Here is a 16631-nt window from a genome sequence, read left to right on the forward strand (position 1 = left end):
TGAGAAGAAGCTTTGAAAAATAAATTTTTTTTATATTTCGCCTATCACGTTGTAGTAGTTGCGGACTTAGGGATTTAACAAATAACATAAAAGTGTTCGTCGAGAAACGTGTAGATGGTATGAAGTTCTTTTAAAAGAATGTTAGTGTGAACGCATTAAATTCATTATTTTGGTGAGAAACGTTCTCTGCGTGACACCTAAGCGTTTTACTAAATAAAAGCTTCTCGTAAAGCCACGTCACCACGTCGCAATCCTTACCAATAACTTTTAAGGTAAGTTTTAAAAATGTTTCTCCTTTAATATATAGGGGATTTTTGTATGGTATGCGTATGTGATTAAGCAATGTTACCGATCAAAAATATTTCTTCTTGCCACTTTGCCGACCGTTTTCTTTCAATACCACGATCACCAATTATCAACAATCTAAAAATAACTACCCAACTAGGTGATGACCCGCGCCCTGCACGGAGTGAATAGACTAAAAAATTTTAAATTTAATAAATAGATATTAAATATGTAAAAGCAATAGTGAGATATTATACATGGTTTAGATTTAGGGGTTCAATCCGGTAAAACCGAACCGAAATAGAAAAAAATATTTTGAATTTGGTAATACCAAATATACCGAATGGATGTTATTTTTAAAAAAATGTGCTATATGGATATGGTTTGGCATATAAAATGATTATACTGAGCAAAGCGAATAAAATGAAAATATGTTGTATAATTATATGTAAATTATATAATATAATTAGTAACATATACATAATTTATTTATTGATATGATCTTCATTTATTTTACTAATTTAATAGTTTGTTTTAAGTCAAAAGGTATATTTCATCTTTATCAAATTAAAAGAAAACATAATTTTATTTTTTACGCTGACATATATGTACATTAATATTTAGTTAATAATATGGATTGCTAAATTTTCTATTCAATAGAAAATATTATTGTTATCAACTTAATATGTTTACTAATTATTTTAAATTGTAAAAGAAAAATTGTCTATTTAAAAACGAAAGTATCTTCGTGTTTTATTAAAGCCAATATCTAATTATATAAAAAAAATTACAAAATTATAGAAGATAAATATTTTTTTTTGAAACAAAATGTTATTAAAAACAAAATGTTATAAAATATTATATACATGGTATTTTGGTATAAAACCAAATAAATCAGAAACTGGCTGTATAGATATGGTCTTAATATGGTAGCTATTTTTTATAAACTGAAATACCAAAAAACCGAAGAAACCAAACCGACATCCAAATTGAATACCCCTATATAGATTAGCAGAAGTAACATTTGATATTTGTTTTTAAGATTTAAAGATTATACGACATAAGAAAACCACTTCACTGGTCTCTCCACCAGCAGTCGAATACTGCTTCCAAAGTTTTGTGACTTTCACCCTAATCTTCCACAAAGACTTCTTTGGCTTCAAGTCAGAGATGAAATTCATGCCACTCATTTTCTTTGCTAGTTTTGAAACGTTTAGGTTGTAATACCATAGATATTAGGATAGTATGATATCTATACACAACTAATAAAGTTTTGACCCATGAGATTTGAAAAAAATGAATATCCCATTGCAACAAAGGAATGTTGCAAATCCCTAATTGTTCGTACATTTCCATACAATTATAAAAAGTATTATATGCAAGGAGCCAAAATAAAAGAAGTCCATATTAAAAATGATATTTGACTTTAACCTTAACCGGAAAGAATTATATAAATTTCCATATTTAATGTCTATCACCATTTATGTTAATTTCGTAATAAAAAAAATCTTTTTGCAAAAGTTAAAGGATTGAAAGAAATTTAATATGTCATTCTTTTTTGAATGTATTTTACAATCACTCGAGATTGCGTTTAAATTTTTTATATACGATATTTTGATTTTACAATATAATCGAGTTTCTATTGCTCAATCCCAAAATAAATGTCACGTATCCCATAAAATACAAAACAAATTAATCAAAATTAATGTCACCTACCAATTTTTATAGAAGAACATAATTATGAATCGTGTCCATGTATCATTTCTGAATCGTAAAGAAAATGATATTTAACTTTAAACTTAACCGGAAACAATTATATAAATTTCCAAATTAATGTCTGTCAGCATTTAAGTTAATTTTGTAATCAAAAAGTCTTGCTGCAAAATTTAAGGGATTGCAAGCAATTTAATATGGATTTCGTTTTTGAATATATTAACAATCACTAAAGAACATGATTATTAACAATATATTATAAAAATATGGATTTTTGTCTTAGCCATCGAAATTTGTTATATAGCCATGATATAATAGCTAAGACAAATACACTTAATGTATGATAACTTTTATAAAATAATACAACATATACATCAAAGAATCCACTAATATTATAATACAAAATTGTAAAATAATGCAGTATACACACCACATTTGGGAAAGACAACCTTTCATAGTTATCAAGGGTATTATTAATAACCGTCAGCGTACACCATAATTTTAGTAATGTAATTACGATTCATATAGTATTTACAACTATCAATCAATTTTTAGTAATGCAATAAAGAATCATATTGTATATTGCAAGAAATGATCCAAATAATAAATAATGGCATTATATGTAATTAGTCTAAGCAAGGAAGGGTTATTTAATAAAGGTTGTGAGAATGATTCTCATGATGACACCTAAGTAATGGCATTTTGGTTAATCACACATGGGGATAAGGTTAATTGTTAATAATGTTCCTCAAATAATAAAAAAAGGATTCTGTTACTTATATTTGTACGAGATTTATCTTTGTAATTGCATCTTGATACATAAACACATCTTCTCTCTTTCTCTAATCACAAACCTGATTTTGCAATGCAAGACTTCTTCCCCGAGAGACATTGTTATTCACTTATTCATCATATTTTTTATTTGTGTTTGCTTAATATCTTTGGATCTCACTTTGCTTTCTACTTCTATCATCGCCTTGATTTATCAAACCTCACCCACTCACGTGCATGGTTTTCTTCAAAAACTCAAGGTTATAAATGTGCAAAAAAACACAAGGTCATCTTCTTTTCCAAAAAGAAAATGTGAGACAGAGAAGACAAAGTAGATATATCAAAGTTTTTCTTTGTCTCATATGTTACTCTTCAAAAATCCTTTTATTTTTGTATGCTTAAATTTTGTTTATCTTATAACTAATAGATAATGATTGAATGATGCAGATTTCAAAAGATGTGAAAAGATCAGAGAATCTACCACTATCCAAAAAGACTATCAACAAAAATGAAATTACAAGTATAAATATCATATTTTACTAACTTTTTTATTGTAGTAAAGTATCATATTTGTAAATGATGTCTACATGGAAAAGATTTCTGAGAGGAACACTATTTTTTTCTAAGTATCATATTTTGTATTGTTTCTCTCACATCGATGTTTTTTTTCTTTTTTTTCTCGCAAAGATAAAGCAAAAATCATGACGATAACATCCAGAATATTTGTCAAAAAAAAACATCCAGAATATCATTCCTTTTGCGATTTCTTTTGAAATTTTACCTAAATAGCAAGTACATATTTCTTGGTTTATTTACTAAATAAAAATCATATAAGAAGTAACAAGAATAAGATTCTATTTTTTTCTGTTATATAAGAAAGATAATTGTTGTAAGAGAAACATAACAAAAGCTAACACAAACCTTGCAACCAAGTAAAATGAATTAAAAAAGTTAAATAAAATTTAGAAAAAGCTATTAATCACTTTGTCCCTCAAAGAAATAAGAGAATGTGACTATTATCCTAACAGAACTTAAGTACATATATATTTGTTGTCTACAGATATTGCAATACGTTGAGTATTAGCATGAACCTGGCAATACATTTGCTACAAAACACACTGATTAATATGATAAACTAATCATTTTTCTCGTACGCAGTACGGGTGGAACACTAGTTTTTAATAAGACGCAGACCATAGTTCATAAGTAGATCTAACATTCTATATGAACCCAACATGTGGATATGTTTCATTTTCGCATGCCTGACACCAAAAGAATTTTAATTACACTATTTCCATAATACTATTTGATTTTTAATTACACTATTTCCATATCAATTAGAAAATTAATTAATACTATTGAATTTTTGTACGGTATGCGTATGTGATTAAGCAATGTTACCGATCAAAGCCTTCGTTTATCCCAAAAGGTATATGACCCACGACTCGTATCTCTATATATATATATATATATATTAGCAAGTTCCGTTTCAATATCTATAACGAGATCTTGAATAATAACGGGCATCAGCATAGATTCTGAAAACGAGAGAACCAAATGAAAATCATAAATATTATACACAAATAACTTTAGAATATTTTTCGATGAATGATCTGCCGGCTGAGATTCAAGATTCATCGAAAAATATTCAAAAGTTATTAGTGTATAATATTTATGATTTTCTTTTTCATCACTACTAGTTTACAAATTTACTGTAATTCCACAGAAAAAAAAAGTCAACATCATTACAACATTTAAGAAAACTTGTAAAACGAAACTTGTAAAAGGAAACAAAATAAAGAAGACTTTATAAAACTTCCAAAGTGCTGACAAAAAAAAAACCATCCAAAGTAAATAAATGTCAATGGTTCATTTTTCAACACTGTAAAAAAATAAAAAAATTCAAGGGTGGTGTTTCGCACGCGTTCAAGCATCCACACGTACGACACTCATCTTATAAAACCCTCGCAACTTCTCAATCGGCCTCTGGAGAACAAAAAAAAAGCCCAGTAATATATATACAGTTAATCTCAGCCGTCAGATCATTCATTTGCCACCGTCACAGATCTTCGTCGTCTCTCTCTCTCGCGTTCTCGTAAATCCCATCACCTCTCTCTCACCGAGCCGTTCTCTCGGTGGTAAGTACAAAATCCGATTTTCGTTTTTTTCCATCTTTTTTTCGTTTATTCCAATTTCAATCTCTGCGTTCAGAGAGATTCTGGAGCCGTGCATACATCACGTGTTTGATTTTCCATTTAATTTTCGAATCGTGTTAATCTTGAGAAACTTTTGTCAAGGGTTTGTACTTGTTCAATTACAGCGTTCGTCGTGTAATTCAAATGTTTTGGGGTTCTGTGTGTTGTGTAGATTCTAAAGATGATTATGATGATGGGCAGTAACGTTAGCAACCAAGCTTTACTGTCTCAGAACTCGTTGAATTAGCTGATTCTATTAATCGAATAAGCTTCTTCTTGTTCGTTTTTACTTGTCATCTGTAAATGGGCTGTTTACATTCCACGGCTGCCAGAGAGTTTCCTGGTCATGAGAACCCTGTGAAGCTTGCCTCTGAGACAGCTTGTAAGTTTACTTGTACTACACGTTTCTTTATCTTAGCTTAAATGTCCCCTCAAGCATGAGCTTATTAAAGATAACTCTTTTATCCATATTTAACTAATTTTTTATCTTATTCAATGGTCTGTTTCATCTGCAACTTACTTGATTTTATGTTTAATCTCGCGGCTTTGGCTTATTGTTTTTTTTTGTCTTTTCAGTTAGCGTGAGTGAGGTTGAAGCATTGTACGAGTTATTCAAGAGCATAAGCAGCTCAGTTGTTGACGATGGCTTGATCAACAAGGTAACTGATTATTGATAGCTGTTGATTGATTCGTTTGCACCTCGTGGCAGGATCTTGAAAGTTTGATGTGTAGAATAGTGACGTAATATTAAATGCACTATTATCCGTAATATATATGTCAACTTTGTTGACTTTAACCAATTTATTATTAGGCGATAATTGGATCCCCCATGCTTATCTGTGGGCTCCTTATTGCTCAACAAGTCTGTGTATTGAATGTTGATAGTTGACTTGAATTATAATTCTTTTTCTTTTGTTTGGTTTTGAAAGTTGAAAGTTGAAGTTTTGGTGGCCCACTTGTGGTTTTTGTTACTTATTTCTCGACCAACTTGTAATGCAGGAAGAGTTTCAACTTGCTTTGTTCAAGAACAGAAAGAAGGAAAATTTGTTTGCCAATAGGGTAGAAGTTCTTAAGCTTTCTCAGACCTTTAGGACTTTCTAGTTAATCTTAAAGACTGATCTTAATGCCCTCGTTTGCAGATATTTGATTTGTTTGATGTTAAACGAAAAGGTGTTATTGACTTTGGAGACTTTGTGAGATCACTCAATGTTTTCCATCCTAATGCTTCTCTAGAGGAGAAAACAGACTGTAAGTCCTCACCTATTGCTGTTCCTATGGAGCCTTGCCCGTGATTTTTATTCACGTTGGTCTCTATTTTATCTCAGTTACCTTTAGGCTATACGACATGGACTGCACGGGCTTCATTGAACGCCAAGAGGTATACATTTCTAAGATGTTTCGTTTTGGAACGTGTTCGAAGATCATTTCACTACTGATCATGAATGAAGGTTCTTGATTTTGCATCATTTAGTGAATAAACCCTTGCGGTCGTTCATGATCGTGTTTTTGATTGTGGCAGGTGAAGCAAATGTTGATTGCCCTTCTCTGCGAATCTGAAATGAAACTAGCTGATGATACCATAGAAGTGATACTCGATCAGGTTTGTTGTTTATTACAACTTCTACTTATACCAAAGCAAAGAGTCTTTTATAAAACTCAAGCCTTTTGCTTTTGCGTGAACAGACATTTGAGGATGCAGATGTGGACCGAGATGGAAAGATTGGTAAGACAGAGTGGAGTGATTTCGTAATCAAAAACCCATCTTTGCTTAAAATCATGACTCTTCCATATCTGAGGTATGTTTTACCTTACTATGAACCTTTCTGTTTGATTAGTTTTGGTGCCTTTTTTAAAGTTTGAGGAATTAAAATTTCTATTGCAGAGACATAACGACCACGTTTCCAAGTTTTGTCTTTAACTCGGAGGTGGATGAGATTGCGACTTGACGAAACAAGTTGGGTTTATAGAGAGACCAAGTTGTAGGCTGGACCAAGAACACGACCGACTGTAACAGTGTTATGTAGTACTACTTTCTTGATTTTTTTTTTCGTTTATTGGGTTCAATTTCAATGAAATGGATTCCTCTTGGTAAGTTTTTAATATATTAAGTTGTAGTCTACGCAAAGAAACTAGTACAAATTCTCATAACTGATTAAAGATTTGGTTTTCCGGATTTATTTACTTAAGCCTAGTATTGTAGGAGGGGACTACTAGGGGTAGGGGTGGATGGGTCCGGATATCTCAGAAATTTAGACATAGTATTTGGGTTTATATCCGTAAACACTAGGTGTAGTAAAAAAATCTAAAACATATTTTAACAGATAAATATAAATTATATTTTAAAATAAAATTTTATTAATATTGTAAATTTTCTTTTCGTATTAATATTTTAATATAAATTTGATTTAGTTAAACATAAAAATTATATTTAAAAATATGCATGTATATATTTGAAATTATAATCTTAAATAGATTTTCGATCTATTTATTTTAATTAAACAATATTTATAAATTTCGTAGATATATAAAAAAATAATGATTTTGCGATTAAATTTTTATAATTTTCTAAAAAATTATATACATTTTTGAAAATTTTAGTAATAAAATTGTATAGTTTAAAAATATATAAGTAAATTATATTTAAAAAAATTATAATGTCACATTTGAATATATTTATTTTAATGATGATTTTTGAGTTATTTCCATATTCTAAAAAAATTCCAAAAATATAAATTGACATTAAATGTAATATATGAGTTATTACCATATTTTAAAAACTTTACCATAAATATAAATTAACATTAAATGCAATTGTCCATGTCATATTAAGTTATAAGACATGTCATCAATTTCAGTAGCCATGTCATATTTGTTTTGTGAAATTGATTGTACAAAAGACATGTGGCAAATTCACTTCGCAAATATAGTCTAGAGTTTTCTAAAAAAATTATATACATTTTTGAAAATTTTAGTAATAGAATTGTATATTTTAAAAATATATAATTAAATTATATTTCGAAATTTATAATGCCATATTTGAATATATTTATTTTAATGATGATTTATGAGTTATTTCCATATTCTAAAAAAATTTCAAATATATAAATTGACATTAAATGTAATATATGAGTTATTACCATATTTTAAAAAGTTTACCAAAAATAAATTAACATTAAATGCAATTGTCCATGTCATATTAAGTTATAAGACATGTCATCAATTTCAGTAGTCATCTCATATTTGTTTTGTGAAATTAATTGTAAAAAGAACATGTGGCAAATTCACTTCGCAAATATAGTTTAGGGGATAGTTAATATATATATATATATATATTTAAAATATTAAAATTATAAAAGTAATGCATAAATTAAATATTATACAAGATTTATAGATATATATATACTAGTGTTTGCCCTGTGCTACGCACAGGAAAAAAAATTCTTACTAAAATAAACACATTTATTTTTTCTTACTAAAATAAACACAATCTGATCGTGGCTTTAACATATAAGTTTAACATGTATTAAAATTAAAATTTTGGGTTAAAAATGTACTAAACCACATAGATCATCTCCTAATATTTTTAGGTGTCAAGAGATGACAGAATGTTATATATATTTGCATAGTCATAAATTATGTATAATATACATCTAGAAAATAATAACAATTTACGGCAGTAATAAATTAAAATATCTTTGTTTACATATTACTTTAATCTCCTCCACACAAAACACTGCCGATATGCTATCTTCAATCTTCACATTCCCTAATAAGGTAAGATGTTCTAGCCTTTTTCTTATTACCTTATATCCATGATAAACCAAAAAATATCACCCAAAAACTCAATAACATTGCAACTTTCCATTGTTAACTGAAAGAAAAATGATAAAATATTTACTTTAGTATTTCCATGGTCTGATTTTTAAAATCTATTTGTACAGCCTAGTTGTCCCTAACTTTCTTATGAATAATCCACTAAAACGAACTTCAAGCTGAGTCATACAAAAAGAATAAGAAGAATGACTTTGAGAAGGTAAATTTGAATTGGAATAAAAATATTCATAATGCTATCTATTTTGTTGCTAACACAAAACCCAAAAAAATTGAAGAGATGAAACGATTGAGAATAAAGAAGGAAGTGCAAATAGGAAAGAATTGAAAATTATATAGAAAATGTAACAGTCTGAAATCGTGCATAAAATTAGAGATTAGAGAAAATTTAGGAAATCAAAGCACGCACAATTATAATTATAGTAATAGAAGGTTAATTTTATGTAAAAATGTAGGTCTTAAATATATATAATATTATAAAAATTAAAATATAGTAATAGAAGGTTAATTTTATGTAAAAATATTTCTATATCAAATATAATTATTAATATAATTAAAAATTTAATACATTGTAAAAATACGGATCTATGTTTGGATATCCAGATTTAAAATCAAGATATTTAGATCTTGATTTGGTTTTAATGGATCTAAATTAACTTTTTCTGTTTAAAAAAAAAAAATCTTACAGTAAAAAATAGTTGTAAAGAGCTTTATTTCATAGTAAATAAAAATATTTTATAAAGTTACATCAATACAATTTAGGAAAATTTGCCAAAAATGATTCAAAACTTGATTTTAAATACAAAAGTGTACCCCAAATTCAATCAAATGCAAAATTAACCCAAAAGACTAGTGAAATTACACATCTCTTTTGTGACCGAACAAAAAATATGTATTTAGTTTTACCATTGTAACCTTCCACTGGAGATCTCTGAGAATACTTTTTTGTAAGCCTTCTCGTACGTTAGATCTTTAAAATAATTTAATATTTTTATAAAAAATATTTGAGGTAAAAAAATTCAAATCACGTAATTACAAACATTTCAAAATGATGTAAATTATATTTAATTTAATTGAATTGTTTTCAACACAGATGAATGAATGTAGATTAAGTTATGATAGTCTTTGGTTTAGGTTTTGGTAACATATGTTATAGTATTGTTTGTATTTAGGGTTAGATTTTGGTATCTTAATTTTAAAAAATGACATGCATATATTTAGTTTTGTGTATATTAAACACTTTATAAGTAGATATTAAGTTTAATGATTTTTTTTTCTATTTAGTTAGTTATTTGATTAGTTTAGGGTTTGGAAGACTTCCCAAAATTTTTTTTGAAATGGTCATGCCTAAATTGTGCTAGAATTTAGGTTTTATGTCTGAATTTTAGTAAAATTTAGGCTTTCCATCTAAAATGAAGTATTCCAGAAGTGTTCTCATGTATTAGATCTTAAATGTAATTTATAAAATGTATTTTGATAGGGAAAATATCCAAATCATGTAAATCTAAATATTTCTAAACGATGTAAATTTACTTTTACTAAAATTAGATTATTTTCAACACAGATGAATGAATGTAGACTGATTCATGATAGTCATTGGTGTAGAGTTTGGTAACATATATGCTATAGTATTGTTGGTATTTATAGGGTTAGATTTTGAAATCTTAACTTAAAGAAAAACAATTAAATTTGACATATATGTGTTTAGTTTTGTGTATATTAAACAGTTTAAAAGTTGATTTTTGGTTTAATGAAGTGTTTTCTTTTTTGCTATTTAGTTAGTTATTTGATTTCAGGGTCTAAAAAATTTCTTGGGAAGTCTTCTCTCATCGATAATTTTTAATCTAATTGGAATTTTTGTCTTCATATATATATAAAAAAGTTATACATTTTTTTTCCTCTCAGATGACTCCAACAAAAATGTAATATTTTTCACTTTAAAACTCTACAATCTCTTTCTAATCTATTTGAACATGAAAACACCAAATTTTATATTAATTTCTTAGTTTTCTAACTAATATATCTTGTTTTTGCAGAATTTTCATTACAAGATTCTCATTTTTTTTTCTTTTAAAGGTGATCTATAAATTTTTAATATGTATTTTGGTGTATTTTATATGTTAAATTCTAAAAAGTTGTATATTCGACCTAATGTGACTATTTTATTTATTATTTAAGCATAAAAAGTATTTTGAGTTTTTTTCCTTTTTTATGCTATTTAATATTTTTGAATATGCATGTATTTTCAGATCTGATTCAGACTTTAGAAGAGTTCTCAAAAGACTTCTATAAAACATTTAATAATACAATGAGACAGTTGCCATTATGAATAGCGGTGGAATTTTCATCACTATTTTTTGCTATTTCTTTCAGTTATTTAATAGTAGTATTTATTAGTTGGACAGGCTTCCAAACAACTATATATCGACCAAATCAACTTTGTAAAAATGTTTTTAGTAGATTAATTATTATAAAAATCTGAAATTCTAAATGGTACGAAGTAATAGTTTTATTTTGAATAGAATACATTAGAAAATGTAACGAAAAAATGAAAACTAGAAGGGTTTTTCTTGCAAAAATGACTCATAACTCAAAGTCAAACACAAAATATTCCTGATATTTTAGAATTTTTATTTGCCATATTCACCCCAAAATTTTAGATTATTCACAAAAATACCATTACTTTTTTAAAAAAAATTCCAAAAATGTTTGTTTGACTCAGTCATCCTCATCTTACTTTTTTTTTTACAACATTGTCATTGTCATCAATACATCAACCACCATGAACAAACAATTTCAAGCTCTAAATGCACTTAAAATCAACATCTACATCTTCATACTATTATTTTTTCTTACACACACAAACCATTTCCTTTCACTTCCTCTTTTATTTCATCCTAAAATTCCAACTTATATTTCAAAATTTATAAGCTTACTAGAGTTACCAAAGTTCATGATTCTTGGTCAAATACGAGTAAGTAACTTTCATTAAGAAGTGATGTGTGCTTGGAAAAGCTAAACATGAACCTCATTGGATCTAACAATGATTTTTTATTTTTTTTTCAAATCTGTTCATTATAAGACTTCCGTGTAAGTTTTCTACAACTAGAAGACTTATATAGAAGTCTTTTGGTCAATGCAAATGTTAGTTTTGCAATTGACTTTATGTCTGTTTTTAGAGAAGACTTCCCTATAAGTCTTCCAAATTTTCTTTGTTAACAAAAAATCTCGAAAATACCAGATAAGACTTACATGTAAATCTTCTCGGATAAGCAGTTAGTTTTGCAATTAACCGAATTGTGTTAGAAATTTGACTCTTTCGAGAAGACTTCCGAAGAAGTCTTCCGAACTGTTGGTGGAAGTCATATTACTGTCAGTGTAAGTCGTTTTAGGTTATTTTGCAATTAAAAAATAACACTTAAATATTTAATTTTATTTATAAGACTTCCATGTAAATCTTCCGAGATAAGACTTACACAAAAGTCTTCCAGAGTTTTATTCCGAGATTCTGGTCAAACTTTTGGTTATCACAGAAGACTTTTGTGTAAGTCTTCCGGCAGAAGAATTACATAGAAGTCTTCTAGTAAAAATTAAATATTAAAGTTTTATTTTTTAATTGCAAAAGTAACCTGAGAAGACTTACATGGAAGTTTTACACCTGAAAAATAAAACTTAATATTTTATTTTTGCTAGAAGACTTCCATGTACGTCTTCTAGAAAAAGTCAAACTTATGACAAATTTCGGTCAACTGAAAATCTAACATGTTTATCTTAGAAGTAGACTTACATGGAAATCTTCTCTGGTATTTTTGAGATTTTTTTTAAAAAACAAAAGTAAGCCAATATTTACAAAGGAAGACTTCCAAAGAAGTCTGCTGTAGAGTAGACTTCCCTTGAAATCTTCCTTTATAAATTTTCATTTTCAAAAAGAACCTAAATGGATCACTTCTATGGAAATTTTCTATGTCAATGTTTAATAAACTTTCATTTTCTCTAAAACTATAAAGACTTTTTAACATTTTCTTGTTAATTCATGTATATTTGTCAATATTGAGCCGACTGAGTGAAACTGATAACTTATTTGGTGATAATTATGAGGTTAATAACATTCATGTTTATTAAAGTTTCTAGCTAATAAGAGAAGACTTCCGTGGAAGTCTTCGACACGTAAGTCTTCTACATTAGTTTTTGTAAACTTGTTAAGTAACTTTAAGATATGTTTTTTTAACTCTCAAAAGTGTTAAGTAACTTCAAGAATATCAAGTCATATGATTTAATGTGTCTTCTTAGATCATAAGATATACTTTTTAACTTTCATGAAAGTTGAAATTTCAATTTTCACTTAAAATTTAAGTCTCCCACTTGAAATTTTAGTCTTCCGAGAAGTCTTCCGACAAGACTTCCCAGAAGACTTCTAGTGAAACTGTTATATGTTTGAACTTAAATAATGCTTGATCTTTTGTGAATTTGACTATGTTTGCTTGAAGAGTCTTCTTCCTTAATTGTAGCAAATTTGACTAATTTTTGTGTTATTGTGTTCTGCTATTGAAGTTGTATGAATAACTTCAATAATGTACTTTTGGCAAGATAATATTGTAGACATGAAAATAAATACCAAAATAAATTCATTTATATTTCATCAAGTTTATTAAAAAAATTTACAACTAAAAGAGTAAACCTATAAATCACAAAGCAGACAATAAACAAAACTATTTTAGACCATTCCTCCACAAAGACAAACTTGGACTCCACTTGACATGGGAGAAGAGTCCATCTGAATTAGAAGTCTTCTAGTGCATTAAATGTTAGGAAACTTCCGAGAAGACTTCCTTGTAAAGTATCCCAAGTCTGTCTCAGATATGAAAAACCTGCATATCAAAAAGTATTCAAATGACTTCAAACATTGAAAATTTTCAAAAATAAGGTAATAACTTAAAACAACAAAAAAAGTTTTCAAAAGGTAAGAGCTATACCTTTAAATAAGCGGAAGATGAGAACCATGTAATGAAAAACCCGTAAAAACAAAATAAATCAGTGAGAAAGACATGAGATAAAAATGATAAATTGTTATAAAGTTTGGTTTTTTAAGTTCAAGGAGATTAGAGAGAGATTGAAGAGTTTTAGAATGAGAAACATTACATTTTTGTTGCAGCCATTTGAGAGGAAGAGAAAAATATTTAAATTTTCTTTATATATTGAAACAAAAATTCCAATAAGATTACATATTTTTGATTCCGAAGACTTTCAAGTAAGTCTTCTAATAGAAGAATTCCTAAAAAAATTACTTGAAAGTATTCTAGACCCTAAATTTACTATTCACCCATAAGACTTCTGCGGAAGTCTTCTAGTTTACTATTTGTTGGAAGACTTAAGTCACTTAAACCCTAAACTCAAAATAAGCAACTAACTAGAAACAAACACCTCATAAAACTTAAAATCAACTTTAAAAGTGTTTAATATACACAAAACTAAACACATATAAGTTTAAATTTAATTTTTCAAAAAAAAGTTAAGCTTCCAAAATCTAACCCTAAGAATACATGCAATTCTACAACATATGTTACCAAACTCTTAACCAAAGAATACCATGTAACACACTACATTCACTCGTCTATGTTGAAGACAATTCAATTTTACTAGATATTAATTTATATCATTTACAAATGTATATAATTACATGATTTCAATTTTTCTCCATCAAAATATTTTATAAAATATATAAATTATTTTAAGATCTACTATATGAGAAGACTTTCTGAAAGTTTTCCAGAAGACTTATAGAACCTCAGAAGACTTACAAGACCTCATAAAACTTTACGAGATTATATTCATAAAATAAATTATTGTTTTTTGTTTAGTTATAATGGGCTGATTGTAATTTCACTAGGCATTTGGGTTATTTTTGCATTTGATTCAAGTTTGGGTATACTTTTGAGATTAAAATCAAGTTTTGAGTCGTATTTTACAAATTCTCTGAACTAGTAATACTAAAATTGAATGAAAAAGATCAATGAAACATATTTTTTTGTGGAATCCCCCTTAGTTCAATGGTTTGACTAAGAGTTTATTAATACTTGTACACCAGGAGATCTAGGGTTCAAACCCCAGAAAACGTAAATTATGCAGAATATGGAGAAAAGAGATTATAAGAGGTTTTCAAAATCATCGAACATGGATTTCATAGGGTAGCTCGGAATGATGCAGTCAGACGTGCATTATCATATGGTGGTAGAATTGCCGGCTGTAGAATCGTTTATGTAATATTTCTCAGCGTTGTAATATAATAATTAATTAGACGTTAAAAAATGTATTTTCTTTTCTTTTCCATAGTGTGATACTGAATATTCAAACACTACATATTATTTATTACATATGATAATCATTTTCCTTGTCAAAGAGATCCTAATCCTATAGCCAGCGAGGATAACCTCGAGCGACATACGAATTAAGGAGCCAGAGTTCTGTAACAACAATTTATAATATGCTATCCACACACGCCTTCGTTGCATTTTGGAGGTTCGAACAGAATATATATATACTGGTGTCTGAGAATACTCTTAGGAAAATGTGAGAAATACGCCCGTAGCTAGCTCTTTGGTGGTGGTTTGTAATATGCATAAATAGCATAAAAACTCTGAGAAAATGTGAAAACTAGCAGAGTAACTGCAGCAAAAAAGGAGAAATATGCCCAAGGGTTATTGAAGTATTTGTGTCGTAAGGTAGCCTTTAGAGAATTCCACTTACGCTATAATAACGGTTAACTTCACTGGAAAGTTGAGATAGGTAACTATCTTGTGGATCAAAACCACTTCTTTACATAACCGGTTGAACAAATCTGCAACTTCGGAATCACTCCCTAGCCAATGCTCAATGATACCACAGTGGTGCAAGTAGCTAACATCTTCAGAAGAGTTTATTAGATTATCCATGAAGATTATGTAAGATGTTATGTTGTGGCTCGAGTGGATATGACATTGCTCAAAAGCTATAAGATTTGAGAAGAGAGACTTGGTACCTACAAGAAACACGAGATACCATGGTGTGTTTTGTAACTTTAAAGAGGTCGGTGTTCTATAGTTAAGTATATTATACTGAAGCTAGAAAACAAAAAAAATATGAGATGGTAGAATATGTCTCAAATCGAAAATGGAGTTGTATCTGACAAATATATAATGGATACAAAGGCAGTCAATTAATCTTGAGTTTTAAAATGTCAATTTGTTTGTGGAATAAAACTGTTACAAAAAAAGTATGTGGAATAAAACTGTTTTGAAATACTATTTTTCTAGAGTAGGTATCAAATCTGATTTTGTAACGAATATATTCGCCTATCCGTATAAATGAAAAGTGGGTGTCAAGATGTAAAATCTTAAAACTAATATTGATAAATAAAGAAAAGAAAATGTAGTAAAACATTAGTGGGGAAGGAATAAAAAGTTAAAAAAGAAAAGAGAGGTTAACTCACCATCATGGATTAGTAGTTTGGGTATCTCTAGATAACCGTTTTGAATCCAATATCCCAAAGCTCGTTGGTCTTTTTTCCTCCTGAATTTAACACCAGCTTCCCTCAGTCTGTCACACAATGTATCAGTTGTTGTTGTCGTTTGTCCACCATGCTCATATTCCGAAACGACATATACCGTCTAGTTGTCTGATACGGTGTCCGAGTACTAGACTGGAAGGTCCGGAAGATACTTCCATGAAAAACATCCAACATGGAGCTCGCCGTTGTCAACCAATTTTCTCCCTCTTCCGCCAGTTCATGAGTTTTAAACTGTCCCTTTCAGTCACTTGCCTTGGCTCGTTCGGCATTAGTGGTTTGAAGAAATCGAACAA

At 28.5% G+C, this 16631-nt stretch overlaps 1 protein-coding gene and 1 pseudogene across 2 annotated transcripts; one reads left to right on the plus strand and one right to left on the minus strand.

The window, feature by feature from the left end:
- Window positions 1-4741: 4741 nt before the first annotated feature.
- Window positions 4742-7083, plus strand: LOC125599562 (calcineurin B-like protein 9). Of its 2 annotated transcripts, XM_048772813.1 has the most exons (9): window positions 4743-4907; window positions 5137-5346; window positions 5541-5623; window positions 5964-6023; window positions 6104-6212; window positions 6290-6342; window positions 6484-6564; window positions 6648-6760; window positions 6847-7083. In XM_048772813.1, the coding sequence occupies exons 2-9, from the start codon at window positions 5268-5270 to the stop codon at window positions 6908-6910; spliced, it is 642 nt and encodes a 213-aa protein (XP_048628770.1). In that variant the 5' UTR covers window positions 4743-4907; window positions 5137-5267; the 3' UTR covers window positions 6911-7083. The 2 variants fall into 2 exon arrangements, with proteins under 2 accessions (XP_048628771.1, XP_048628770.1); XM_048772814.1 differs by lacking the exon at window positions 5964-6023 and having other exon boundaries at window positions 4742-4907.
- Window positions 7084-14745: 7662 nt separating this feature from the next.
- On the minus strand, window positions 14746-16628 carry LOC125599563 (annotated as a pseudogene).
- Between the last annotated feature and the right edge of the window lie 3 nt (window positions 16629-16631).

The sequence above is a fragment of the Brassica napus genome, unplaced genomic scaffold (assembly GCF_020379485.1).
Source record: "Brassica napus cultivar Da-Ae unplaced genomic scaffold, Da-Ae ScsIHWf_18;HRSCAF=40, whole genome shotgun sequence".
NCBI classification, from domain to species: Eukaryota; Viridiplantae; Streptophyta; class Magnoliopsida; order Brassicales; family Brassicaceae; genus Brassica; species Brassica napus.